At 44.4% G+C, this 26,854-nt stretch overlaps 1 protein-coding gene across 1 annotated transcript; it reads left to right on the plus strand.

The window, feature by feature from the left end:
- The first annotated feature begins 5,901 nt into the window (after positions 1–5,901).
- On the plus strand, positions 5,902–26,195 carry Lactb2 (lactamase beta 2). Its single transcript, XM_051196916.1, has 7 exons — positions 5,902–6,057; positions 12,873–13,036; positions 14,357–14,489; positions 16,275–16,453; positions 23,308–23,456; positions 25,044–25,125; positions 25,680–26,195. Exons 1-7 carry the CDS (start codon positions 5,936–5,938, stop codon positions 25,721–25,723), a joined length of 873 nt encoding a protein of 290 aa, XP_051052873.1. The 5' UTR covers positions 5,902–5,935; the 3' UTR covers positions 25,724–26,195.
- Positions 26,196–26,854: the final 659 nt, after the last annotated feature.

A 26,854-nucleotide genomic window follows, 5' to 3' on the forward strand; every position in this document is an offset into this window, starting at 1 on the left:
TACCAAATATTCAGCCAAGTTAGAGCTCCACACGTAAAAAGAAACAAGCATACCCATTTCATCATTATTGGCATTTTCTTTCATCTTTAATAAAGGGTAAAATTATATGTTTACTAAAAGTTATAGGCAAATAAATTTTCTCTATAATTCACTGTCGGCAACGTCTGATCTGATATTGATTTTTGTTTGTCTAGATATAAAAAGCAGCATAAAAAATTTCATTGATCACAAATGAAAAGAGTTAAGCTTTGCTTTATTGAGTTGTCCTGCAGGTTAAAAAAGAAAAACCACACAGCTCGTAGAAAGCCCTAGAAAAGTTCTTGGCAGAGGCACACAGGAGTCAAAAAACGATTATGATTTGCTGTGTGCCTGATTGTCTGTGGAAGCTTCCCAAACTCTGACTTAGTTTTGCCGAGAACTGAAAAGGTTCTTTTTCATGGTGTGATCTCGGAGCTTTGAAACACAAAGGAAATATGATGAGAAAAAAAATTAAATGTCAATTGTGGTTTTATCTGAGGAATGAATGACATTTCGGAGGATTGTTTTTTTCTTCGTCAATCTCTACCATATGCTATAAATTAAACTTTTTCCCCTCAAAATTTACATATTGAATCCCCAGTCACCAAATATGGCCTTTTGGGAGATGGGAACTTTGAGGATGAGCATGACTCATTTCAGAAGGGCTGGGGGCGATGCAGCTCAGTGTGGAGAAAACTTGTCCAGCACGAGGCCCAGGGGGTGTGGCCTTCACTGCCTCAAAATGGGATGGGGGGACGGGAGAGGGGCACAGGGGAAGGGAAAGGCCACAGAGGAAAGGCTGAGTAAGGACAGAGGGTAAAGCAAGAAGACAGCCATTTCCAGAAACCACCCTGCCAGCTCCCTCATCTTGGACTTTAGTCTCTAGAATCGTGATTAAACGAATTGTAATCCGATGAGTCTGTGGTGTTCAACATATGAACCCGAGGAAGTAGTATACTACACTCTATAAAAACACTTAGCACTCTAAAAGGAAGGAAAGAATTACAAAAATACACACAGACTAGTACCTACTGTTTCATATCATTTCCCAATTATACAAATTCTGTTTAGAAGTCTACCAGATTTACATTTTACTTATGAAACATGAGTAAAAATCTTAAATTCATTCTCCAGACTCTTCTAGCAAAACTATAGTCAGATGATTTCAGGGTATTAAAGGCTGAACAAAAGTTCAGTGGCCGAGCTGAAATGCCACATAGAATTTTTAATGTAACTTACTCAGTTATAGCCTATTACACATAAGCAGTCTCTGTATGTATTTATCAGTCCACCCCTAAAGAGAGCTAGCTCCCTTTTTGCCTGGCATGAGTAAGTAAAACCCCAACAGGCTTTTGTTAATTTAAGAAGGTACAGTCAGTTCTACGAATAAACTCCGTATTATTGTCAGGACATTACTTAATAGATTTGTTAACATTGTTGATTCGGTCAGATAGAACAGGAGTCCAACAGGAGGCAAATCTACACAGCGAGCTCACAGACAATGCAGCTATCATAAAGACATCCCACAAGCCTCTGGATAACTATAGATTTATAACCTGTATTACAGATAGCCCATCTTTACCCTCCACAGTTGATCACCGTTCCAATACTCCAATACCACCCGAGTGAAAACAACACCACCTACGAGATGTGGCTGCTACTTACCAGCTTATTGTCGAGCTGTATGACTAGCTGGCTGCCAGCCAAAATGTATAACCTTTGCCCTAGTACAGAATCACTCTGCAATAAAGCATATCTTTAAAAGAACTAAAACTAGGGACGTTTCACTTAATCAACCACACTTAATTCAGGGAACGCTAGACTTACTTGTGACAAATCTAAAAGCTCTTCTTCAATGTCCCCTCTTTGAAATCTTCACCTTAGGAATTTTATTTCTTCACTGAACACAAGGATAACGAGTGTATATTCCCTTTGGATGGAATACTAAAATGAAACCAAAATCACCTGTTAGTCACATGTAGCAGTCTCCAACTGCTGATAAGAGTCCCTCACTGATGAGAAACAGCATGGCTCCTTCTTTATGTTTAGACTCTAAGTTTTGACATATTTATCATTTAATAGTTACGAAAACATCATTTGGTGGGGTGGGGGGAAATATCCTATTTGCAACGGCTTCAAATAAAATAAAATAAAATGCCTAGGAGAAAACCTAACCAAGTAACTAAAACTGAAGGAACTCAACGATAAAAGTCTCAGGGACACGGGGAGATGGAAAGGCCGCTCGTGCTCATAGACAGGCGGATCTGCTTGTGAGAACGGCCATATTACCAAAAACTGATTGGCAAACGCAATGCACTCCCATCCAGTGCCCAATGCCTTGTCCACAGAATTAGGGAAACATCCTCAAAATCACAAAGAAACACAGTAAAAAGAGCAGTGCTGGTATCACAATATCCAATCTCAAAATATGGTACAGAGCCATCATAGTAAACCCAGTGTGTGAACACAAAAGCAGACATGCAGGCCAGTGAGTAGAACAGGTAACCTAGGAATAACCACACTTACAGCATAACCTGAAGAGGAGACAGTCTCTTCAGCAAATGGCGCTGAGCTGGGGGTTGGTGGCACACACCTTTAGGCCCAGGTTTGGGAGGCAATGGCAGGTGGATCTGTGTGAGTTCAAGGCCAACCTGGTCTACAGGGAGAGTTCCAGAAGAGCCAGCATTACACAGAGAAACCCTGCCTTGAAAAAAAAAAAAAAAACAACAAAACAGACAGACAAACGGATTTGCACAAGTAAACAGATGGAACTGGGTCCGTATTTCTTACTCTGCATAAAAATCCATTCATAGTAGACCAAAGCTCTTAATTAATGTAACACTTGAAACCTTCACATTGCCAGGGGAAATCAGAGGTAAAACACTTCATGATGTAGGCAGAGGTAAGGATTTTCCGAACTGGACTACACAAGAAATGAATCCAAGAATTGGCAAATTGCATTACATGAAATTTTAATCCAATTACGTATTGACTTATTAATTTACATGAAGTTAAGGGGTTTCTGCACAGCAAGGGGGAGGGCCTGGCACCCGTCAAGTGGGCATGCCATGGCATACTCCACAGACAAAGGCGACTTCACTGAGATTTCGCCCTCAGACCGCCCATCCACGCTTTTCTTACGCCTTGCTTGTGTGTCTCAGCACTTGTTGGAGGGGTTGTGTAACCACTGGTGCAGCAAGAAGACACACTACTATCTCACACAGGGTGAGAAAAGGTCACCGTGCTAGAGTTCCCCTGCATACCTTCCAGATTCTGACGGCTCAGCCTTAGTTTCATACCTCACTGCCCACAGCGAAAAAGAAAAAAGAAAAAACCATGTAACCACTTGCAATGCAGACTAGGGGTCCCAATCAGGTTTGCTTTCTCTTTCTCTGCCAGTTAAAGAACTAAGAGGCAGGAAAAAGACTCAGCAGCAGACTTCCAAAGAAAAGGCCCTCTACAAGGCAGATGGGGAGGACTCAGAAAAAAACAATCCTGTCTCTTCTCGAGGGCTGGGGGTTTTTAAAGTTTTTCTCATGAGATTTCCTCTCCTAATTCAGGGTTGGTCGGTTTAAACAAAGCTAGGATGGTCAATTGGCCCAGAACTGTTGTGTCACATGTCCTGAGCAGGCCTTGACCTTATTGAGCAAGTCCATTAGCAGGGCCTGCAGACGGGAGACAAGAGTCTACAAAACCTTTGTTTGAAGCTGCCAGGCTTTGGTCTCAAGTCAGGAAAGTGAGGGCAAAGCTTTGTTACCCAGCCATGGCCCCCTCTCCCCATCTGTCTACCTAACAGACTCTAACTACTAGTCTCTCAATAGCATAATTTTTAAAAAGGCACATTAACACCCTCCATATAGAAAAGGACAGCTACACTGTAATTTCCTCCATGGAGGTGTGTCATGGTCCCATCATCCTAGGAGCCTTATGTCTTTCCACCCCCCCCCCCAACCTGTTCTCCCTGTCCCCTCTACCCTGAGCTGGCCTTCCTGCCTCAGGCTGCTCTGCCTGGGTTGCATGCCTCGCTAGGACATAGCCAGGACTATGTCACCATCTTTGGTTCTGGTAAAAAGTGTTGTGACAGACTTTTCCTGGGGAGACACAACACAACAACCCAAAGTTACAATTGCATCAATGTGTAACTTGATGAACCAACGACTTGTTCTTCCCCGCCCCCGCCCCCCCCCCCGGGGGGGGGAGGGGTTGCCACCAGGGGTATAGGTGAAGGGTTACTTACAAGAGTCAGGGATGACTCAAAACCAGCTGCATCACCAAAAAGCCCATCCCAAACTACAGAAAAAGCAGTGTGGACCACAGAGCCACAGGCAAGCTATGCTACAGTTTTCGGTCGCCACCATTGGTAGGATGAAAACACCTGATATAAATGATTTTGGTGACTACCTCAAGCACTTCTTAAAAGTGCATCACAAAAATCACATGTGATACTTTCAATAACACTTTTCAAATTAAGCTCGTTCTTGAGACACAAAACAGAAACGTATTACGCATACCAAACACATATTTCAACTACTCTGAAATATTGAACTATTAATTTGTGAAGTCATTACTGCTATAAAGAATGAATGACTAAAACTGACTATCCTGAAAGTCAGACCAAAGTATCAATCACTCTGTTCTTTCTAGGAGGAGTAGGCTAAGGTAGTGAATATGTCTTTGGTTGCATCCATAACTTGATGGAGAGCACAGAATCTGGGCATTTTCTTGTGGGTAACTTATAACTCATATTTTTAAAGTGGGAAGCCATAGTCAATACTTGCCAATTGAAAAATACTTCATTACAAAGAAAATAAGTCACTTTCACCTTGAATACAAAACTGACTTATTTCTCTGGACAAGTGGGTAGGGATAGAGAGGAAGATTCGTGGGGGCTGCTCCAACCTCCACAAATGAGATCATGCATTAATGCAAGGCAAATAGAAACAGAGGCCCAACACAGAGCTGGGGTCTCCCAAATCCCACCTTACTTACACTTATAAAACGGGGATAAATTGTGTCTGATACAGTGTGAGGGGCTCACGTGGGATTTTAAAGAGTTGAGGATTAATGGGGGCTGAGGAGAGAGCTCAGTTGGTGAAGAGCTTGCTTACCTTGTACACTTGATGACACGACTTTGATTCCACAGAACCTGCATGAAAGTGTGGGCATGGTGTCACATTTTTATAACACGTGTACTGGGTTGTCAGGGGAATCCCTGGGGCAGTCTACAGCTGGAAGGTCCAGCGGCTACTCCAGGCTGGAGAGGGGTAGATGGATGTCATCCTAAGGATGACACCTGAAGTTGTCCTCTGCCCTCCACAAGTATGCACACAAACATTTTTTTTTTTAAACTGTTGTTGAGGATTAAAATGGGGATGAGGCGGGTTGGGGTGAGGCTTGGCAAGAAACCCTCAGGTTGGCATGCCAGGGTAGCATAAGTTCCGCCGGTTATTACGAAAGGCGAGCAAGTTTTCAATCGCATACCCCGGCATTGCCTAAAACCGCCCTGCCCCTCCTTTCTGGGTTGTGTGCCCACCACCCACCAGCCTACCTTTATGTCCCCCCACAGGCTAACTTCCCAGCGAACTAATGTCACTCGTCCCCATGCACATGCTCGACTACTCCCGCCCGGGCACAAAGTCCGGGCAGACACCAGGCTCCACCACAGAGGCTCTGACCTCCTCCCGCCTCATCAGGCCACCTCGGGCCACGCAGCCACAGCGAACGCCCCCTTCGGGCGGGGGCCAGAGAGGCGGGGCCGGTCACGTGGCGGCCACGCCCTCCCGCCGGCTGCCAATCCGCCCCGGGGGCCGCCTCCCGCGGTCCCGCGTGACCGCCGCGGCCCTGCCCACCCGGCCCCGGCGCGCTGTGCGCGGTGACCTGCAATCTGGTCGCCGGGCTGCAGGCGGCCGGCTGGAAGATGGCGACAGTTCTGCAGCGCATCGAGCGGCTGTCCAGTCGGGTGGTGCGCGTGCTGGGCTGTAACCCGGGTCCCATGACCCTGCAAGGCACCAACACCTACCTGGTGGGGACCGGCAGCAGGTAAACGTCCCCTCCCCCCGGAGCCGAAGGGAAGCGCAAAGGACTCTCCGCTTCGGAACCGCGGCTTGCTTGCTGCCTGGCCGCCCGCAGACGGTGACCGTGTGGAATTGGGGTCCCCGGGGGTTGTTAGCTTGTGTGTTGGCCCCACGGCTGGAATCCAGTGCCTGGAATGCACAGGCGGGATGGTCGCCACCAGTTCGAGGCCATCCTGATCTGCACAGCCAAACTTCAGGCTTCGTAGGGTTATATAGCAAGGCCCTTATCCCAGTGCCCCAAAAGTTTGCAGTATTTGCTACTCTGATTTTGCTTTGCCCTGAGCCTCCCGTCCTGGCAATGCCGAAGCCATTCCCTTACAGTAGAGGGCAGAATTTTTATTTCCAAGATTCTGTAAAACCGAAAGAGCAACAACCCAGCGCGTGGGTAGGAGAAACTAACTCATTTTGTTTTTACTTCTAATTGCGTGTGGCAAGCCTAGCTTGTTTGCATCTAAAGCCTCTACTATATTTACCCTTCTTGAATAAAAGGACTTTACAAGAAGCTGAGTATAAGGAAATGGAAGTGTTCCAAGTCAAGTAGACTAAGCCTGGAGTGAACAAGACCAGGGTCAAGTACGGGACCTGTAGACTTCCTGCACCCTTAAGGGGGATAGAAAATCAGCCACAGAGTGGCTAATCTCTAGGGTATAGTGTGAGCTGGGCTGCCCTCAGCCCAGTTTGTACACAGGTGTTCTGTTCGGCTCGTTATTTAAAATTCACTCTGATGGAAATTGCAGATAGTCCAAAAAGCCCGAGAGTTCCCTAGGAGATCGGTGGATGGCCCCAGTAAATTCTGCACAAACTGCTTTTCTTCGTAGGCTGAAAATAGAAAGAAGTTCCCCTGTGTTTAGGGGCTAAACTGTGTGGGGGGAAATACATCCTGTATCCTTAAATGTTTGAATCACACTCAGTATCACAAAATGCTTATGCCAAAAGAGACTTTAAAAAAAAAAAACTGAACTAATTGGGGAAAAACAGGCTCATAGTCTCCCATCATAAGCAACTCGACAGTTACTAAGAACAAATGAAACCCCTGGAGCTATTTAAATTGTAATTTTATTTTCATAGGATATTTAAGTGATTTAAGTAAAGCTAAAATTCTGTACAGATGAGGTTCCTCAACATAATCTAAAGGGTGACTAGAAACAGATTTTACCTGAGTTCAAATCAGATGTCCCGAGATCTGTGCCCACTACTCCACTTCACAGAAAGGTTAAGGCTACAGGTGGCTTCTGGGTGGTTAAACTCGGTGGCATTCTTATGGTTCCGTTTCTTCTGACTTTGGTTCCCATTGGCCGTTCCCTCCTTGAGTGGCTAACACTGCATCCTCTGACTGTTTTTGTCATGCTCTCTGTCCTTTTAAGATCTTGGCATTTCTCTAAATGCAATCTTACCATCATTTTTTTTAGTTGAATTTATTTATATATGGGGGGGGGCTCACACCATGGCTGGAATATTGAAATAGGGAGATAATTTTTAGGAGATGATCGTTCCCCTTACCCTGTCATCCTGAGGATCAAACTTGGGTTGTTAGAGTCGGCAGCAAACACCCTTACCCACTGATGATGGGGGATGTCCTGTATGTAAGTTTCTCTTATTGGTTGATGAATAAAACACCGATTGGCCAATAGCCAGGCAGGAAGTATAGGCTGGACTACGAGAGGGAGGAGAAGGAGAAAGAGGTTAGCCACAAGAGAGACACCATGTAGAGACCGGGAAGACAGGGCTCAACAGGCATTCTGTGGTAGGATAAGGCCATGTAGAAATACATAGATTAGTAGTTATAGGTTAATAATTAAGACAGAGCTAGCCAGTAAGAAGCCCTAGCCATTGGCCAACAGTTTATAAATTGATACACTGAGCTATCTCGATTATTGCCTAATCCTAAGGTCTTGTGGTGTCTAATGATGACTGTCGACTTTACTGAATTTAGAATCATCTAGAATACAAACTTTCGGGAAGGAATTTCAAGAAAGGCTTAACTAAGGTAGCAAGCCCTACCCTGAATAGCAAAAACATACCATGTGCTAAAGTACTAAACTGAATTTAAAAAAGAGAAAACAAGTAGATCACCAAGTTTCCACTAAGTCCCTCTCTGTCTCTGAGTCTGTCTCTGACTCTGCACAAAATATAACTAGCTGTCACTTCTGCCGCCAGAGCTAGAGTGGCTTTTGCCCTCACATCTTCCCTTCCATAATGGCCGGTGTCCTCAAACTGACCCGTAGTAAACCCTTCCTTCAATCGCTTTCGTTGGCCATTGTGTCGCAGCAATGAAAAGAGTAACTTGTGCGCCACACACATTTGTACACCGTTGTTCAGGTGATCTTATCTGGTCCCTTGGTGTCACCTGCCATCTGCTTGCTAATAGCACATTTAAACAGAAGCCCAACTTCGCCAGGCTCATAGCTGGATGCATTCTTAAATCTCCTGTAGGCTCAGTTCTTCACTCTGAACTCAGCTTTGCTGATGAAGCTAAGCCCAGGTCCCTGTTGTGGTTAACAGAACCATTCATGTGTTTGATCCAACAGAATACCTAAACACTCTCATTAACATTTCCCTCCGCCTGGCACACATCCAACCCATCTTGGAAGTCTGGGACTGCTACCAACCCGTTCAGTTCTGTGGAGGCATCTCTTTTAACCTCTGACCGGCTTTTCTGCCTCTGCTTTTGTCCCGCAGTCCATTCTCCCAAGTGTAGCTATGGTGTCCATCTTAAATGGCTCTTCCCAGATGAGCCACACTGCTCCCTGTAGGCTGTGACTTACACTGTCTTTCTTTTCTGTGTAGTCATCCCATTGTAACTGAAGCTCAGCCAGGATGTGTTTCTGTATCTCCAGCGCAGAGTCTTGGACAACAGAGGGAGTGCAGTGAATACCTGCTGAGAATTGCTAACATTTTTCTCTTAATTTTGCCTTTTTTTTTTTCTTCTTGAAATACAACTTTAGCTCTTCATCCTCCCTTGTTTTGATCAATTTATAGATATCGCAGTTCACTACATCCCTAGTAGACCTACTTTGATATTTAATATGCAGCTACTCACTAAGCATTCTTCCTCTATTCAAGAACCCCTGATAGCTGAAATTCTAATCTTTCCTATCATAACTGTACATGCTTTGAGACTTTGTATATTATCATAGAAAAAGGCCATGGAGGTTAGAATAATTTCGGAGTGGATATTATATTTTGAGTGTCTCATATATAAGTACTATGTTTACATAATCCCCCCCACTTCTGCATTCCTCCCTTCGCAGAGTCATAGCCTCTTCTTATTTAATTATTATTGTTACTTAAATACATATATAAGTACAATCTAGCAGGTCCTTTTAGTATTGCTCATATATATGTATGCGTTTAGGGCCGACCACTTAGAACTGGGTCACCTATCAGAGAGGCCTTCCCTGGAAAAGAATGATTCTCCCTCTCAACCATTAATTACCTATAGCTCTTTTTCCAGGAGCAAGGCATTGTGGGATTTTCCCAATCCACATTAGCATATCAAATTAGCATAGCAAATCATATTGAAATTTCATGAGTTCAGCCTCCCTGCCACATATAGAAAACACTATCTTGCAGCAGACATCCTGGTTCTCTTGACTTTACAACCTCCCTCTGCCAGTATTCCCTGAGCCTCTGTGTAGAGTTTGTATTGTAGATTTATCAGCTAGGGTTGGACACTCCATCCATGGTCACCAACCTTTACCTGCATTAGCACCCTGGCTGTTTTTTAGCCGTGAGACTCGGAAGGAGATGGGCTCTCTCACTAGCATGTTCTTTATCCATACAGTAGATTTTATAGTGCCTCTTCGGAATATTATGAGGATTAAGTGAAATCTTCATGAAAGCATCTATTAAAAACAACAGAAGATGATCGTGCGGAAAGCATATTACCGTGTTTGTGCAGGCTAGTCTTATGTCAACTTGGTGCACAGACTAGAGTTATCTGAAAGGAGTGAACCGTGGTTGAGGAATTTTCTTAGTTGTTGATGGAGTGAGGGTGGTTCCATCTCTGGAATGAGTCTGGCTGTTCCCTTTCAGTTTGAGAAACATCGATGTTAACTGTACCTTAAAGGGTTAGTAGAAGTCAGTTAGTGAATGTGCCCATTGCTAGGCTGAAATGTCTTTGTCATAGATATATGTAAGAATGTGTCTATTTCTTCTAGATAATGCAAGTGTGTTGTTTTGGTTTTTGGTTTTGGGTTTGTTTTTTGTTGGGTTTTATTGGATTCTGTTCTACTAATGGTATCTATTGTATCTATTTTCCAGACATTCATCATTGAAACTCTGCTTCCTCCTCTATGTTTAGGATTCCTTTTTGTATTTTCTGCAGAGCCGGCTTGGTGGTCATGAACTTTAGGTTATGGAGGTTGTCCGCTATTTATGGAGGTTAGTGGTGCCTCTAGAGCTTGGGAGATGCAACAGTACCAAATTTTCCACTTCTCCTGGAAGAACAATGAAAGGTATCTGTAGATGGATTTTTCTTTGGGGCTGCCAGGTCGCAAATAACAATATGGACACTTAGTAATTATGAAAGCTCAGCTGATAGTGTAGGCTTGTTTCTAACTAGCTCTTATAGCTTAAATTAACCCATTCCTATTCATAGACATGTTGCGACATGATTCGTGGCTTTTACCTCTCCTTCTGCACATCTGTTACCACCCTCTGGCTGGCCACTCCCCTTCCTTCTTCCCATAGCTCTCTCTGTCCGGAAGTCCCTCATACATCTCCTGCCTAGCTATTGGTCGTTTAGCTTTTTCTTGAACCAATCACAGTGAAGGAATATTCCACAACATTCCCCCATTTTTGTCTGAATAAAAAAGAAAGGTTTTAACTCTAACACACTAAAACCATGTACAATAAGAACAATTATCAGGTAAGAATTGCATTTACAATGTTCAGTCCATTTGTATTTGGCAAATTTAGAGGAAATACTCCATTATCTTTTTATACCCTGTGAAGATATATTACTCCAATTGGTTTAATAAAAAGCTGAAGAGCCAATAGCTAGGCAGGATTTCTGGGCAGAGAGGATGCTGGGAAGAAGGCAGAGTCGCCAGCCAGATGTGGTATAACCAGGATGGGCATAAGGGAGATGAGTAAACGAGCATGTTGAAGAACGTAGATTTAAAATTATGGGTTAATTTAAGTTATAAGAGCTAGTTAGAAAGAAGCGTAAGCTGAGGCCAAGCTTCCATAATTAATAAGTTTCTGCGTCATTTTTTTGTGAGCTGGTGGCCCAAAGAAAGGCCCAACTACATACAGGTACCCTCCTTCATCTCAAAGCAGACGCAAAGCGGGCAGCAGTGGTGAGGAGTCCCTGGCAGTGTCTGCTGGGCACGTGACATTTCCAGTCTAGTTTCCTCTTTTGTTCGCAGCCCTAGAGCCAGTGATGGGTTCTTCATTCACTTCTCTTGAGCTGGAGCCTATTGTTTCCTTTGTTAAGTTAACACTCTGTTTTTTCTGGATGTCTGTTTGGGTTTGTTCCTGTTTACTGTAGCCTTCTTGCCTTTCCACAGTTTGCACCTCACTGTTCAGTCGTGGATTGGTGTTTTCTTTTGTGGGGACACAGGAGAGTGCAATTTGTCTGTTTTGCCGTCTTCTTTGTATCAAAAGGCATTGATTCTGTTTCTGCTTATTATTGTCATTATTCCTCCACTTCACCCTTCCTTTCCCTCCCCTAAACCTTTCCATGTACGCCTCCTCACTCTCCTTCAAATTCGTGACCTCCTCTTCTCACTGATTGTGATAACACACATATATGTACACGCACGCACGCGCACGCGCACACACACACACTCCTGAGATAGCCGGCTCACTTTGTATAATAAACTTGGATGTGTGTTTTCCGGCTGCTTGGCCCTGGGGAAGACCACCTCTCCCGTCCCCAGCCTATAGTTCCTACATAGGCTTGAGGCCTAGACTCTTCTCTCTCCAGTTTGCCATGTCTAACGGTATCGCCCTTGTTCCTGTTCACCCATGTTTGGGAGTTGTCCGGGTGAGACTGTATGGGTGTCGCTTCTGACGTTACTAGGAGACGTAATCTCACAGCAAACTCCCAGGTCCTCTGGTCCCTCTTCCACAGTGTTCCCTGAGCTTTAGGTGTGGAGGACTGGGCTCCACAACTCTGTATGCTGATTGGTTGTAGGTTTTGTTGCATTTTGAGGGGTCTTTAATCTCTGGATGGAAACCTACTCAGGTACTGGAAACCTAGCCAACTACTCAGTGCCGGTGAGCCGTTATTTTAGGAGAATCTACAGCCTCTAATTTAAGCCAGCCAGCATGATCCTAACGGCAGCCTATAAATGTGTCCTTGCACACACAGAGAAGACCACATTTCTCTAAGGGTGTTGTTAATTCTATGAGATACTTGAAGAATTTATAGACCATCTGGAAGGCAGAGTAGATAAGCGCACACATTTGGAATCAGCAAACCTGAGTTTGAATGCTGAGTCTACTGTTTTATTGCAAAGGAACAGCGGGAAAGTTATTTAACTTCTGAATGTAATGATGAAAGACCTGCCTTAGGAATACAGTTGGAATGGCGTGTGTTTACTTTAATTGCTACACAAGTGCTCGAGATCACTTCTGACAGCCCTGGTTCACATTTATCTTTAGCTGTAATTCCTTTCCAAGGAGCCCCGTACAGTGAGGTCACTTCAAACTGAAGTAATGTGTTAAAGCAAAAATTTCTATTTTCTCGAACTTAATGCAGATTATCTATGTGAAAATATGCTAATGTGAACTCCAGGTTCCAATGGTGATTCTCTTCCTTGGCGTTTGTAGGAGAATCCTCATTGACACGGGAGAGCCAGCAGTTCCAGAATATATCAGCTGTTTAAAGCAAGCCTTGGTTGAATTTGACACGGCAATCCAAGAAATCCTAGTGACTCATTGGCATAGCGATCATGCCGGAGGCATAGTAGATATTTGTGAAAACATCGGTAAGGGTAAGTAAGCGGAAGACGTGAAGCTCGCTGAGAAAGGCTATGCTTCAGAGAGTTTATAATTTAAACTTTCAACCATGTTGATTTTTTTTTAATTGATACGACTGGAATACTGTAAGTTAAACCTTAGGTGTCATGGAAAAACTCTGTTTTCTCTCAAATCCTTCCTCTCTTCCTCTGCACAGAGAAACCCTGTCCGAAAGACAACATACAAACCAAAACCTCGACAGTATGACTTACAGACGTCATGTGTCCCTCTGTTCCCAGCGCCACTGCCCTGACCTTTGAACCCCAGCTGGACTGTTGCAGCTTCTATTCGATCTTCCCCTCTGCTGTCACCGTTTACAGATGTCATATTGGTCTGTTAATACTGTCACATGACCTTATTAAGAACTGTACTGTGGCCACAGTGACCAGGTTTAAATTCCTCTCTTCCGCCAGCCGAGCCCACGTTACCGTGGGGCTTTTCTCCACTCATCCCAGCAGTAGAGACAAGATTGTCACGCCTACCCCACGGCCACTCGTTTCCATGCCTGCCTGTATGCTCTGTTGCTGCCTACAAGTCCTTCCCTGCACTTTTACCCATCCTGCCTGTCCTGTAAATCGATCTCAGCTTCTGTCTCGGTCCTGAACCCTCTCTCACTAGCACGTTCCCTGTCTGCACCCTGTTCTTAGCTGAGGTCTCTCTTCCGGGTCCCGGGAGTGTTCACTGTAGGGCTTCATTCATGTGAAAGCTTCATTTCCCCGGCTCTCAGAGTTTAAGTGCTTCAGTTCCCTGTACTCGCTGTCCTGGTTAACTGATTGACACTGCGGATTGGTAGAGTATTGACTTTTCCTTCTATCGGTGAGGAGTCCCGTGTGTTAAATTGGTATTAAAGGTTTACTGTCTTAGCATCTGGGACCGCTTTTAGCGCTGACAGCACAGGCGGTCTTATGATTAGCTTCTGCCATGACTCCTTTATTGTTAAGTGAGTTCCTAAATAGAGAAAAGTGCTCACGTTCCATCCAAGCGTCTCCTCGTCACCTCCCTGGTGTCAAATGCCAGCTGAGATTACGGGGAGCTACTTTGAAATTCTTACACAGAATAGAAACGGACTAGAAAATCACAGAGGCTTGTTTGTGACCCACAGGGGCATGGGAGAATAAACCGCTCTGGAAATAGATGGAGTCGTTTCATCTCAGAGACGCGTGGGTTTAATTCTTCCCTGTTGTCTCGATACCAGTGTTTTATGTAGCCATTAGTAGGGTGTTGCTTGCGTGGACGCTGAGCTCTTCAAAAGCTGGATCATTTAGAGTATGACTTAACATATTTACATGTTTTAGGACTAGACACGACCTATTGCATTAAAAAACTCCCGCGGGTTCCTCACAAAGAAGAAGTTATAGGAAATGGAGACCAGAAATATGTTTATATAGAAAACGGAGAATTGATTAAAACTGAGGGAGCCACTCTCAGGTAAGTAAATATCCCTGAGGAAACATGAGGGGCCTGTGTGTGTGTGTGTTATAAAGAGAAATGAGGGCAACGTGAGGTGTATTTGCCTGTGTGTGTGAAGAATCATGGATCTGACACATTTAATGCTCCCAGGGAAGAGCACGGGCTTGCCTGCAAAACCAGAAAAGGAAGACTTTTCACTCTGCTACTCTCTTAATGGTTTTTCTTTTCTGTTTTTATTTAATTCATACCACTATTATACACAAATACGAATTGAAGAAAAGTAGGCCCAGGCATGATAGCTCATAGACATGAGAGGCTGGTGCAGGAAATTTGGAGAGTAACCAGTCTCAAGGACTAAATGTGGCTGAGAAACCAAGAGGTCCTTTGCACAACAAGCTAGTTAGACTTTATGTTGATTGCTGGTATAGAGATAAAACTTAATGTGAATACAAATAAAAGCTCTTGCAGTATTTCTCATGGCTTAAAGATGCCGCAGTGTTTTGAAGTTTAAAGGATTTTTGTTAGCAAATATCAGTTACAGACATTGTCATTCATGTATGTAATACGTTTCATATACGTATGTTTCATATATGTATGTAATACGTTTCATATTCACCCCTTTATCATCCTCTGCTCTCCCTCACTCCCTTCCAACCCTGCTGATCCTTTTCTTCTCCCCAACTAGCTCCCCTTCTCCCTCTACAGCAACCCTGTGTGTGGTGTGCATGTGCGTACGTGTGTGCACGTGCATCTCTACCAGTGAATTTGATTAGGATTCCTTACAGGAGTATAGATAAGGGGTTATTTAGAGTTTGGACAACCAAACCAGTGTCTGCACTCCCAAAGAAAAGCACACGTCAAGTTCTGCATACCTATATTTGGGGTTATGAGTTCTCATCTGATTCTAAAGGCTCGTTTATCCTTGTTTCTGTATCACATTGTTTTAAAATATTTATGGTTTACAAACACTCGATATTAGTAGGCGCCTTTATTTAGGTGTTTTAAATCCGTTTTGAGTGTGTTGCCATCGTGTATGTATGTGTACTGTGTACATGTTTGGGGCTGCAGAGGTCAGAAGAGGGTGTTCGATTCCCCAGAACTAGAGTTACAGATGGTTGTGAGCCATCATGTGGTGCTGGGAACCAAACTTGGGTCCTCTGCAGGAGCAGCGGCCACTCCTAACTGCTGAACCATCTCTTCAGCCTCTACACTCACTTAAAAAGTGCGTGGAGACAAGTACATTTAAGAATGTTTCCCTTAAACTTTTACATAAATACTATTAAATTGAAATTTTATTTTTGAAACATGCAGCATTGTGCCAAATAGTAGGCAGCGCACTTAAGTATTTGCCTATGAAAAATATTTAATAATGTAGGAAAATATAATAAAGTGAAAACTTTAAAAAATCAGGGGTTTTTTTCATTATTAGCATAGGAAATTGAAAAGTTAACTTCTCACTAAAAGTACTATTTCTCAGTAATCTTAATTTTTATCTTTTTATATTTTCATGTATTTCAAATTTGTTGTAACCATCCTCTTTTTATTTGTAAAATGAGAAGAAAAGAGGTTATTAAATTTGTACTTCTGAATAAAAAATGTGATCTAATAATAAAGGATATTTGCCTGTGGTCAGTTTTCCATGAGCAACCCCTGGGGGGGGTGAGATAATAAGATTTTTGACTCGTTAGCAGCATGCTGATGTGTTGTCTAAAGATGATAGAATTATTTACTTCTCAACATCTTCCCCAAGCCTAAGAATCCACACTTGTTATTTTATGATTCATACCTTCCGTTTTTGACTAGAGTTATATACACTCCTGGCCACACCGATGACCACATGGCTTTACTCCTGGTAGAAGAAAACGCCATATTTTCTGGGGATTGTATCCTAGGAGAAGGAACAACGGTGTTTGAGGACCTCTATGATTATATGAACTCACTAAAAGACTTGTTAAAAATCAAAGCTGATATTATATATCCAGGTGAGTGATGCTCTGCTTTCTTTTTAATCTAGCAAGCCATCTTTTGCCATGACAAAGGACGTTCGCTTGGCTTATCTTATCTCTGAATTGAAATGCATGTAGACCATTTGAAGTGTCAGTGTTAGCATATACTAACTGCTCAAGTGCTTGGCCTCATGAAGGCATTCTCATGCAAACACTATAAAATGTGCCTTCCTCATATTTACCCTCTTTTACTCTCAGCTTCCCACTGTCCCCCTCAAACTTTCACTGTTTTAAGCTTTTATTTCCAATAGTGTGTCCATGCCAGCGTGTGGGTCTGTGCGCATAGCTGCTGTACACGTGGCGGTCAGAGGGGTCATCTGGAGCTGGGAGCTGGGAGCCAGGAGCCTCCCGACGGGGGCAGGAGACTGAACGGGTCTTCTGTAATGGCCTTGCCTGTTCTCCGCCTCTCGCTGCTTCTTATTTTCAAATCTGGACTGCAGGTTCCCCTCTTTCCTTTCCCCCCCGCCCCAGTCCACGCCTCCTCTCTCCCTCTCCAGCAAAGGCCTTTTTGAATGGTCCCCTTTCCCCCATCCTTGCTAGCATTGGTGGCCACCCTGACGGGAGTGAACTGGGATCTCGTGTAGTCTGGAGTTGCATTTCGTTGGTGGCTGACGATAGTAAACGTTCCCCTCGTGTGTTCATTATCTGTTCTGTCGGCACTTCCGTTGAAGGTTGCTTCTTTGGGGCAGTTTTGGGTATGATGGTATGTGCTGCAGCCCTAGTACTTAAGGCAAGCGGATTACAATAAACTCAAGGCCACCTTCAGTCACAGAGCAGACGCCAGGACAGGGGTGGGAAGGGGGGGCTGTCCTCCTGGCCTGTAGGCTGGCTCTTCACTGTGCTTACTCGTTTCTTTACTGGCACGGAGCTTTTTTGTTTTTCGTTTGAGACAGGGTTTCTCTGTGGCTTTGGAGGCTGTAGACCAGGCTGGCCTCAAACTCACAGAGACCCGCCTGCCTCTGCTTCCCGAGTGCTGGGATTAAAGGTGTGCGCCATCACCGCCTGCCTCATTTTGAATTTTTGTTTTACAAGGTGAGAGACGGGTTTTGTTTCCTTCATCAACGTGTGTGTGTCATCTTCCCTGGCCATTCTGCTTTGGCTCCTTCGTCAGCAATCGGGTCGCATAGCTGTGGGGTTCCCTTTGGGGTCAGTTTTGGTGCCAGAACCATACCGTTTGGCTACAGTAACTCTGCAGTATAATCTGCAATCAGAGGGTATGATACCATCAGCATTGCCCAGGTCTGCTTCGGCTACCTGAGAGCTTTTGTGAGTACATTTGATAACCGTTCTTTCTGGTTGTATGAATGGATGTTACCAAAATTTTGATGGGAATTTGCTTTGAACCCATCTATCGTTTGGGGTAATAAAGCTGTTTTCACAATATTGATTCTGCCAATACATGAACATGCATCTGTGTCTCCTCCAGGCTATTTCTATGGGGCTTCAAAGTTTCCATTATAGAAACCTTTCACATCTTCCGTTTATTGATTTTTGTGGGGCTGGGGGTAGGGTTGTTTGTTTTATTTTTAACCAAGAACAGGGATGAGGCTACTATGAGTACGTTTGTTTTCCTGAGTATTTCACACTGAATGTAAAAATCATTTCCTGTCAGTTGACGCTGCTGCTTTGCCCAGAGCCTTAATCAGCACGGTGCCTTCCTTTAGGCCTCTGGAGTGTTGGGTCATGCTATCTGTAAACGTGGCTCACCTCCTTTTGGACAGGTCCTTTTAATGCCACTGGGACTGTGGTACCTGACAGGAACCCCAAGAGATAAAAATGTTTATTTTACTTGTAGTTGTAGGTGGTTTTAGGCCCCAGACCCACTCAGCTCCTGGCAGCCAGAATGCATAGCACACACTGTTCACACCTGGGCAGCAAAAAGAAGCAGGAGCCGCGTGTGACTTGGAAAGGCCCTCTCCTAGTGACTGACCTCTGCTCCCTAGCCCACCTCCAGGAGACCCCGCACAGGCCCAGAGGGAAGCAGCGCTAGCTCAAAAGACAGGCGTCCACGCTGCACTGCTTTCTCTTTGCTCTTGGCCCAGCTAAGAGCCCGAGCTCTGTGTTGAACTAGAGTGGAGACGGTGGGCATCCTTGTCTCGGTCTTGGATTTAGAAGAAATGCTGTGTGTTTCTCCAGTCTGTATGTTAGCCACTAAGCATGTCACACACAGCCTTTATTTATGCTCAGGTCTGGCGGTCCTAGTCTACACTCATCAGAGCCATTATCATGAAGGGATGCTGACTTCCGGCACCTTTTTTCTGCTCCTGATGACATGGGCATTTGGTTTTTTGTCTTCGATTTCATTTGTGTACTGTGTTGTATTTGCTCACTTGTATATTTTGAACCATCTCTAGAATTCAGTCAATCTGACCATGATAGTAAATTTAAGGTGTTACTGAATACAGTCTGCTAGGTTTTGTTTTGCTTCAGGATCTGGATTTATTAAGGACATTGGCCTTTTTTCCCTTGTTGTTGGATGATTGTCCAGCAGCATCAGTAGCAAGGTAACCCTGGATTAGTGTCCTGGGTCTGGAAGGGTTACCTCCTCTTCTGCCTTGTGGAACAGTATCTTAGGGTTTCTATGGCTGCAAAGAGAGAGACACTAAGACAACGGCAATGCTTATAAAGAAAGCATGTCATTGGAGGGGCTGGCTCAGTTTCAGAGGTTTAGTCCATTATCATCATGGCGGGAACAGAGTGGGAGACAGACAGACAGGGTGCCGGAGTAGCTGAGAGTCAGATGTCTTGCTGGCAACAGGAAGTTGACTGAGACACTGGGTGGTACATGTCGAGGTCAGAGGACAACTTTCAGGAGTTGGTTCTCTCCTTCCGCCGTGTGGCCTGGGGATCAAACTCTGGTCAGCTGACTTAGCGGCAGGAGCCTTACCCACCGAGCCACCCTACCAGCTCCTCTGATTTGTAATGTAGAGCATTCATTCATAGCTGCTGTGTGACTTCTCATGAGAAGCGGATTAATTTTAGTTTTTGCTTGCAGTGGGAAGTCTTTAAAAGACAACTTCTGTAAGTGTATAATAAACTTGGTTGACCGTTAGTCTCGAGGCTTGAAATACATCAGTCTGCTATCCAGGCCTTGGGGTTTCTGCTGACATGGCTGCCCTTATTCTAACAGAGTTTCCTTTGTGACTTGACATACCCTGTGCAGCTTCGGTATTCTTTACCTGTCCCATCCTCTGGGACTTTTCTCTGAAGTATGACATGGAAGGGCTCCTTCTTCCTGGTCACATTTGAACGGACTTGAATGTCCATTTCTCTCCCTGCCTTCGAGGATTGTTCTGCTGTAACATCACCGAAGGCATTTCCTGTGTCTTCTGTCAGTGATTTAGTTTCTTTCTCAACGCTACCCATCCATGGGCTCGGCCTCTCTGTCTGTCCCGGAGGTCCTAAGTGCTGTGGCCATGGTCCTTGTTTTTGGTTTTCAGTGTTATTGGTATTTGAATGTAATAATGTCTTAATGTCATCAACCCTTGCTTCTTGCTAGCACGGGGCACCCTTCACGTCGGAGCATTCCTTCATATGCCCAGGGGCCACTGCCAGCTCCAGCTTTTATGACAGCTCCTCACCTGCTCCAGACGTCCACCAGGTTTTGCACCCAGAGCAGCAAATGTCTAAGCCAAGGGGTATCCACACATGTGTCAGAGTCCCTCGTTGGACATGAACCACTGAGGGAATTCAGCGGTCTGACTGCTGGCTGGCCTCACAGAGTGCAGGAGGGGGGGGAATCTCCTGCTCTCCCATACCTGGGCTCGGAGCTCAGTCCTACACTGACACGTGCAGAAAGGTGGCTCCTAAGGCCGAAGGGTCCACAGCTCTCCATGACACACAGAACAGGGCCACCAGTCCCCACAACCCCATAGCCCAACTCTGTCCCTGCTTCCTGAGCTGGGCAAACTCACGTGTAAAACCCTCCCCCACCTCTATTACTGTGCCTTCCTCCACACGGGCAGGCACAGTGGCAGCCTGTCCTCCAGCTCCCTGACCTGTGGTCATTGTTTGATCTCAGGTCCCAGCGTAGCTCAGGCCCTTCTCAAGCTCCCACTGGGCCGGAGCACCCCGTGGGAACAAAGTAATAGGTTTCTGCTTCACGGTTGGCCTGCTGCACAGAAGGCTCTGTCACACTAAATCCCCACGCTAGAGTTGTGGGTTTCCCCAGCAGCTGGGGCAGCCGGTCAGTTGACATCAGGACCGCCTTGTGCTTGCTTCGGTTGGAACTGAGGATGGCTTCGACACCTTTTTCTGTATCCCCTCTGTCTCTCCAGGCCTCTTAGATGTTCCCTTTCCTCACTCTTGGTTCCCAGGGCTCTGCACCTTCGTCCTCCCTCGCTTTAGTTTGCACTGGGTCTTCTCATCCATGGAGTTAAACAGAGGGAGCTTCCAACGTCCGTCTCACCTGAGAAGCCCTACCCTACGCCTTTAAATTACACCCTTGGTCCCTTCCTGGCAGAGAGCCATGCCCATAACATTGTAAGTTCTCTCCAGCGTCCACACAGCTGTTGACCGAAACAAAGCAGGCTTACGGGGGAACAGGAAAATGTCTCAGTCACTGTTGTTTGTATTAACCGACTTCTCCTGTAAGCCACAGTTTAGCTGTGGAACTTTGGGTAGAGCCGCCCTTTGTACCGTAGCTCACCGTGTTGACATGTCAGGTTTCCATAGCAACTGTAAAATGGTACATTTCCGATCTCCAGAAGAAGAACCCTGTTATAGTTCGCGTATCACTGCCCTGCTTGCAATGTGAATGTTCCCTCCATCGAACCCAGGAGGGAAAGGGGAACTGGTTGGTTTTCTAACTCACTCCTAACCGAACAGCCAGGGGAAGATCTGTCAGGACACTTGAATTCTCTAAGTGCTTGGTGCTTAGGGGATAGTAAATGTACTGTATAGCTGGGCGTGTATAGATCATGGCTAGAGAGGATGGAGTGGTCACTGCTGGCTGCATGGAAGGGAAAAGGAGTAGCTTCTCACAGTGCTCCTAAGCTAGGCCAATGAGAGGCTGCCTGCAAAGGCCCTCAGTGTCTGCACCCAGAGGTAGTGTTAGCAGAGAGGTAGTTTTTATGTAAATCATGCTCTGTCGCCATAGCTACCACACAGCAAAGACTGCTTCCGTGCAGGTACCATGCAGAGGCCTTCAGAGCCCTGTACTTACAAAAGCCCTGTCAAGATGGGCTGGGAGTACCACACAGCTCAGGAAACAGGCTCAGGGCTGAGGCATCAGACAGCCTGTTACAAAGCAAAGTCCAGCGCTCTTCATGCGACTCCAGGTTAGCCCAGATGTTTTGTTCTGGAAGACCTAAAATACCCCTTTTGTGGACTTGCGCATCACACTGCACTGTTTAAAGAGCAGGCAGATTTCAGTGTAGCTGCATCTGGGTTGCCACAAGTTCTGCACTGCTACATTTGCTGGAAGGTTTTAGTGCTTCTGTCTGTGGGTCTTCGACTGCTTTGCACGCCCCCTTTGTAGTCTTTTGTTAGTGAGCTTACCACAGTAGTTAAGACAGCGCCCACAGTGGTCAAAAGCTGCCGAGTAGGGGTCTCAGCTGCACCCCTTCTGAGCTATACAGCTGTAGGCAGATTATGTGCCTTCCCTGTGGACAGTAATCACACCTACTTCACGGGATCCGTGAAAGCGCGCGGTAGTACATGGAGTAAAACCGCGTGCCCGTGGGCACTACATGCTCCCCACCATTACTGTGCTTACTGTTCTAGTGCATATATTATTGCTAAAATAGAACTTCTATCTTAAGGTGCATAAGAACATTATATAGTTTTACTTGATATAATTCTCTAAAGGTTGTTGGCATTATGCACAGTTTTTGACGGTCGCCATCAAAGCTTCAGTTTTCCCCGGGCTATCTACAGTGTAGTACTTTTTATTAGCATATGTTAACTACACCTAATAATCAGTTTCATTGTGACACTGTCATTGACTTATATACTGTATTTAGAGGGGCTGAAGAAAGGGCTCAGTGGTCAAGAGTGCTTGCCGCTCTTTCCGATGACAGAAGTTCAGTTCCCATGTCGGGTGGCTCACAAGTCCTTATGAAACCAGCTCCAGGGGAGTCAGGGACTCCACAAGCGCCTGTACACTCACTCACATACCCAGACATACGTACACATAAATAACAGAGCACATCTTTTAAAAGTACATTTTGATTATATTTACTTCCTAGTACACTTCTTGACTCCTCCCCCTTCCCAAGCTCCTCCTGTTTTCATGTCTCTCTTTGATGGTCCAATGAGTAAATAAGGTTGCTTACAGGAGTTGGGGTGAGCTGGGCATTTGTGGCACACGCCTTTAGTGCCAGCACTCGGGATGCAGAGGCAGGAGGATCTCTGTGAGTTCGAGGCCAGACTGGTATACAGAGCAAGTTTCAGGACAGGCTCCAAAGCTACACAGAGAAACCCTGTCTCAAAAAAGGAAGGAAGGGAAGGAAGGAAAGGAAGGAAAGGAAGGAAAGGAAAGAAAGGAAAGAAGGAAAGGAAGGAAGAAAGAAAGGAAACAGGAGCTGGGGTGAAAGTTTTCTTGCAGGAGGGGCATTGGCAGTTTATCAGTAGCTGAATAGATGGGAGAGTCTCATGAGACCTCAGAAAATGTCCTGTGTGCCCAGTGTTTAAATCTTAGACCTGTGGTGTAGCTTTCCAAGAAATGAATGTTATGTACTTCCAAGCTTCTCAGTACGGCATATGAATCATTTTCAGACAGAGTGAATTAACTTTGTACCTAGTGGTTTGTTGTTTTGTTGTTGTTGTTGTTGTTTTGTTTTGTTTTGTTTTTTTTGGTTGCAGTAACTTGTATAATTCTTTTAATTCAGGACATGGCCCAGTAATCCATAATGCTGAAGCTAAAATTCTGGAATATATTTCTCACAGAAATAGCAGAGAAGAACAAATTCTTACATTAATCCGTGATAACTTTGAAAAATCATTTACGGTGACTGAACTTGTAAAACTGATTTACAAGGTAACTTTTTTTCCATCTTATCTGTACATGGCCACTGTTTACTAGGGAATTATTCAGTAAGCTATATGGCAAACTTAATATATCCCAGGTGAAAACAAGTCTTTTGATTATGTGAGTAATGCTAATTGTCCTGGTTTGAGACAGTAGTTTAAGAAAGGAAAATGTCCATAGGGAACAAAAGTAGCCATCAAAACCATGAAAATAACTCTAGGAGAGAATATCACACCTCAGTGTGTGGCCTCTAGATGCAACCCTGTAGCACTACGTGGTAACCAGTTGATGTTACTCAGGGTTTTAGCAGGGTTACTGTCTGCTGTATGGGTAGAGCAGCTTAGCGGCTTAGCGTGTAGGGTTTGGCAGACTGCCTGAGAAAGAAGCAGGAGGGGTCAACATGTAAGACCAGAAGGACAGAGGTTCAGGCCCTCTCTCCGGTAGATAAGACCACGTGGAAACATTTAGATTAATAGAAATGGGTTAAACAGAGCTCGTCAGTAAGTAGTGCTAGTAACAGGCCAACAAGATTATATCTAATACAGCGTCTCTGTGTGTTCTGTGGGACCAGGCCGGCGGGAAAACATGCTCGTAACAGACGTGTACTTGCAGGTACATCATCCAGGCATCAGGGCAAGAACCACAGAGGACCTGCTTCAGCTGACTTTCTTATTTTATAGACCCCAGGCCCACCTGCCTAGGGATGGTACTGCCCACAGTAGGCTGGACCCCTCTAGGTCAGTTAATAATCAGGGGAATCCCCCACAGACATGCCTATAGGACAGTCTGATCTAGGCAATTCCTCAACTGAGGCTCTCCAGGTCAGATGTCTGTGGGCTGTGTCAAGATAACAGTTAAAGCTAACTAGGACACAGAGACAGTGAATTTAGTCATAATTATAATCCTTATTTAAAAGTAAAGTAGATTTTCTCTTTATTCAGATGACATGTCAATATTACGGTATTGCTTTGTGCCTTACAGGAAAACTGTTAAGTCAAAGGCACAAAGGTATTATTACCATATTTCCTTAAAAAAAAAAAAAACATAAAGCAGATTCAAAACTAAGAATATTTTTTATATTTATTCACTGCTTCTTTTACAAATATTAATGAGTTCCTACTGTGTGAAACACTAGTGCTAAACACTAGGAATTCAGTAGTGAGCAAAACAAGACACCGCTATTGTTTGTGTGGCATTTGATATATTTTATCTATAGAGATATAACAGGATGGCGTTCTAAAGCAAGACCATTTGCAAGGTGAAAACTGTTTTGGTTGGTATTATCTGGTTTTTATTTGATTTTGCTTTTTTGAGGCAGGGTCTCATGTATGGCAGGTTGGCTTCAAATTCACAATGTAGCCAACTATGACCTTGAATCTCTGACTGTCCTACCTGCACCTCTGAGTGCTGAGATTACCCGTGTGCCACTTAGCCTGTTTATGTCCTGCTGGGATGGGACCTGGGTTTTGTGTGCGGTGCGAAAGCAGTCAGCTGAGCCCCATCCCTGACCTGGCTTAGTACGTGTTCTTTAAAGGTTCCAGACAATTAAGTATTCTTCAGAAATGAGATTCCCTTCCATCCCTGTTTTCCTTTCAGAATGTTCCAGAGAATTTACATACGATGGCTGAGCGTAACCTCTTGCTTCATTTGAAAAAACTGGAGAAGGAAGGAAAAATATGTACGTATACTTCTGAATTTTGATGCATTGACTACTAGCATTTAAACATTGTGCGGGGGCATGGTTTCTTTTCGGTTAAACCGGCACCCATCTGAGTGCTCCCTTAAATATCACATTCACTAGAAAGAGATGAGCGTGAGGGGGTGGGGTTCAAGGCCCCCGCCATGGTGAAAGTGAAACCGCCTCAGGAGGGCGGCCTCCTCCAGATGCCAAGATCAGCAAGTGTGGCACGCTTTTAAAACAGGCACAGTCCTTACTGCTAGTAAAAACAGTGACATCACAGATATAAAGTGTTCTATAAACATTTCCTTACGGTAGATTAATTTGTCAAATCAGGCACTTTTATAAATGTTTAGTCATTAAAATCAAGCTTCTCCAAAGCTTGAATTTTGTGCAGAAGCCTCAGTCATTTGTTTACACACAAGAAGAGACTCACATTGTAGACATCAACAAAATTCCCTTACGGGATATGTACTTTTTCTTACTATAAAATAACTTAAAATTCAGTGGCTATACTTAGCTTTTGGTTTTACTTCCTGGTTTCCTTTCTCCAGTTTCCATCAAAAATCCTGACAAGAAGTGGAAAGCTGTACTTTAGGCAGATGAATGAAGCTCTGTCTTGTGTTGCTTTCAGAGGATGGTATGTTCTTTTAGCTATAGATTAATTATAGAGACTGTCAAATGTGGGACTTGGAAAATAACCTTCTGACATATGTAAATTACATTGTACATCTATAGGTTATTGATCTAACCTTGGTCTTGGAAAATTTTACCAAAGGTTTAGAACCCAGTACTTTGTCATTTTACTCTGGATTAAGTAAAATGATTACTTAAGAATAACAAAAGTTGCACAATTCAAACCAGTTACTACTTTAGAGTCTGGTTATATATCAGCATTTTACAGTAATACTGTTTCCTTTTGTTACATCAATCAACAGCACAGATGTCTGCATATTCCTTCCTTTTCTTCAACACTGTCTGTACCTTTTACACACCAAGTTTATTTCATGTGTCTATGAATTGTATAATTTAAGTGTTGATTCTACAGCTGTTATGTTTTTTTCTTATGATAGTGTCCTATCATAAGTTTATCATTAAAAGCATTAAATATACCAATCTGAATACTATGTGATTAATAATAATTATTTTTAAAGATTTATTTACTTTTATGTGTATGGGTATTTTGCCTGCATGGGTGTCTGTGTGCTGCATGCATACAATGTTTTGGGAGACCAGCAGAGGGCACTGGATCCCCAGAACTGGAGTTATAGACATTGTTAGTCACAATGTGGTGTTGCGAGACTTTCTGCCTGGTTCCGCAGCCGCCTCTGAGAGCCTCAAATAAACACACGGATGCTATATTAGTTATAAAACTGTTGGCCGGTGACTAGACTTTCTTATTCATTAGCTCTGTCCTAATTATTAACCCATTTCTATTAATCCGTGTATTTCCACGTGGTCTTGGCTTACGGGAAAATGCCAGACCTATCGTTCCTTTGCCTGCCACGTGGCTCCACAGAGAACAGAATGACTTCCTGTTTATCCCTGCTTATATTCCTGATTCTGCCCAGCTATGTGACTTCCTGTCTGCTTGTACAGACCTCCAGACCTCTATGGTCAGCTAGTGGCAAATTTCTTCCCAGCTACGTCACTTCCTGTCTGGCCAATCAGCCAATCAGTGTTTTACTCATTAACCAATAAGAGAAACACACAAGGGCAACCCCATCAG

The sequence above is a fragment of the Phodopus roborovskii genome, unplaced genomic scaffold (assembly GCF_943737965.1).
Source record: "Phodopus roborovskii unplaced genomic scaffold, PHOROB, whole genome shotgun sequence".
Lineage (NCBI taxonomy): Eukaryota > Metazoa > Chordata > Mammalia > Rodentia > Cricetidae > Phodopus > Phodopus roborovskii.

Excerpts from the sequence above, each read along its gene's own strand:
- Lactb2 (XM_051196916.1), top strand. The coding sequence starts at position 5,936 with ATGGCGACAGTTCTGCAGCGCATCGAGCGGCTGTCCAGTCGGGTGGTG. Across the intron at positions 6,058-12,872 it reads CTGGTGGGGACCGGCAGCAG|GAGAATCCTCATTGACACGG; the intron begins GTAAACGTCCCC and ends TGGCGTTTGTAG. Across the intron at positions 23,457-25,043 it reads TTGTAAAACTGATTTACAAG|AATGTTCCAGAGAATTTACA; the intron begins GTAACTTTTTTT and ends TTTTCCTTTCAG.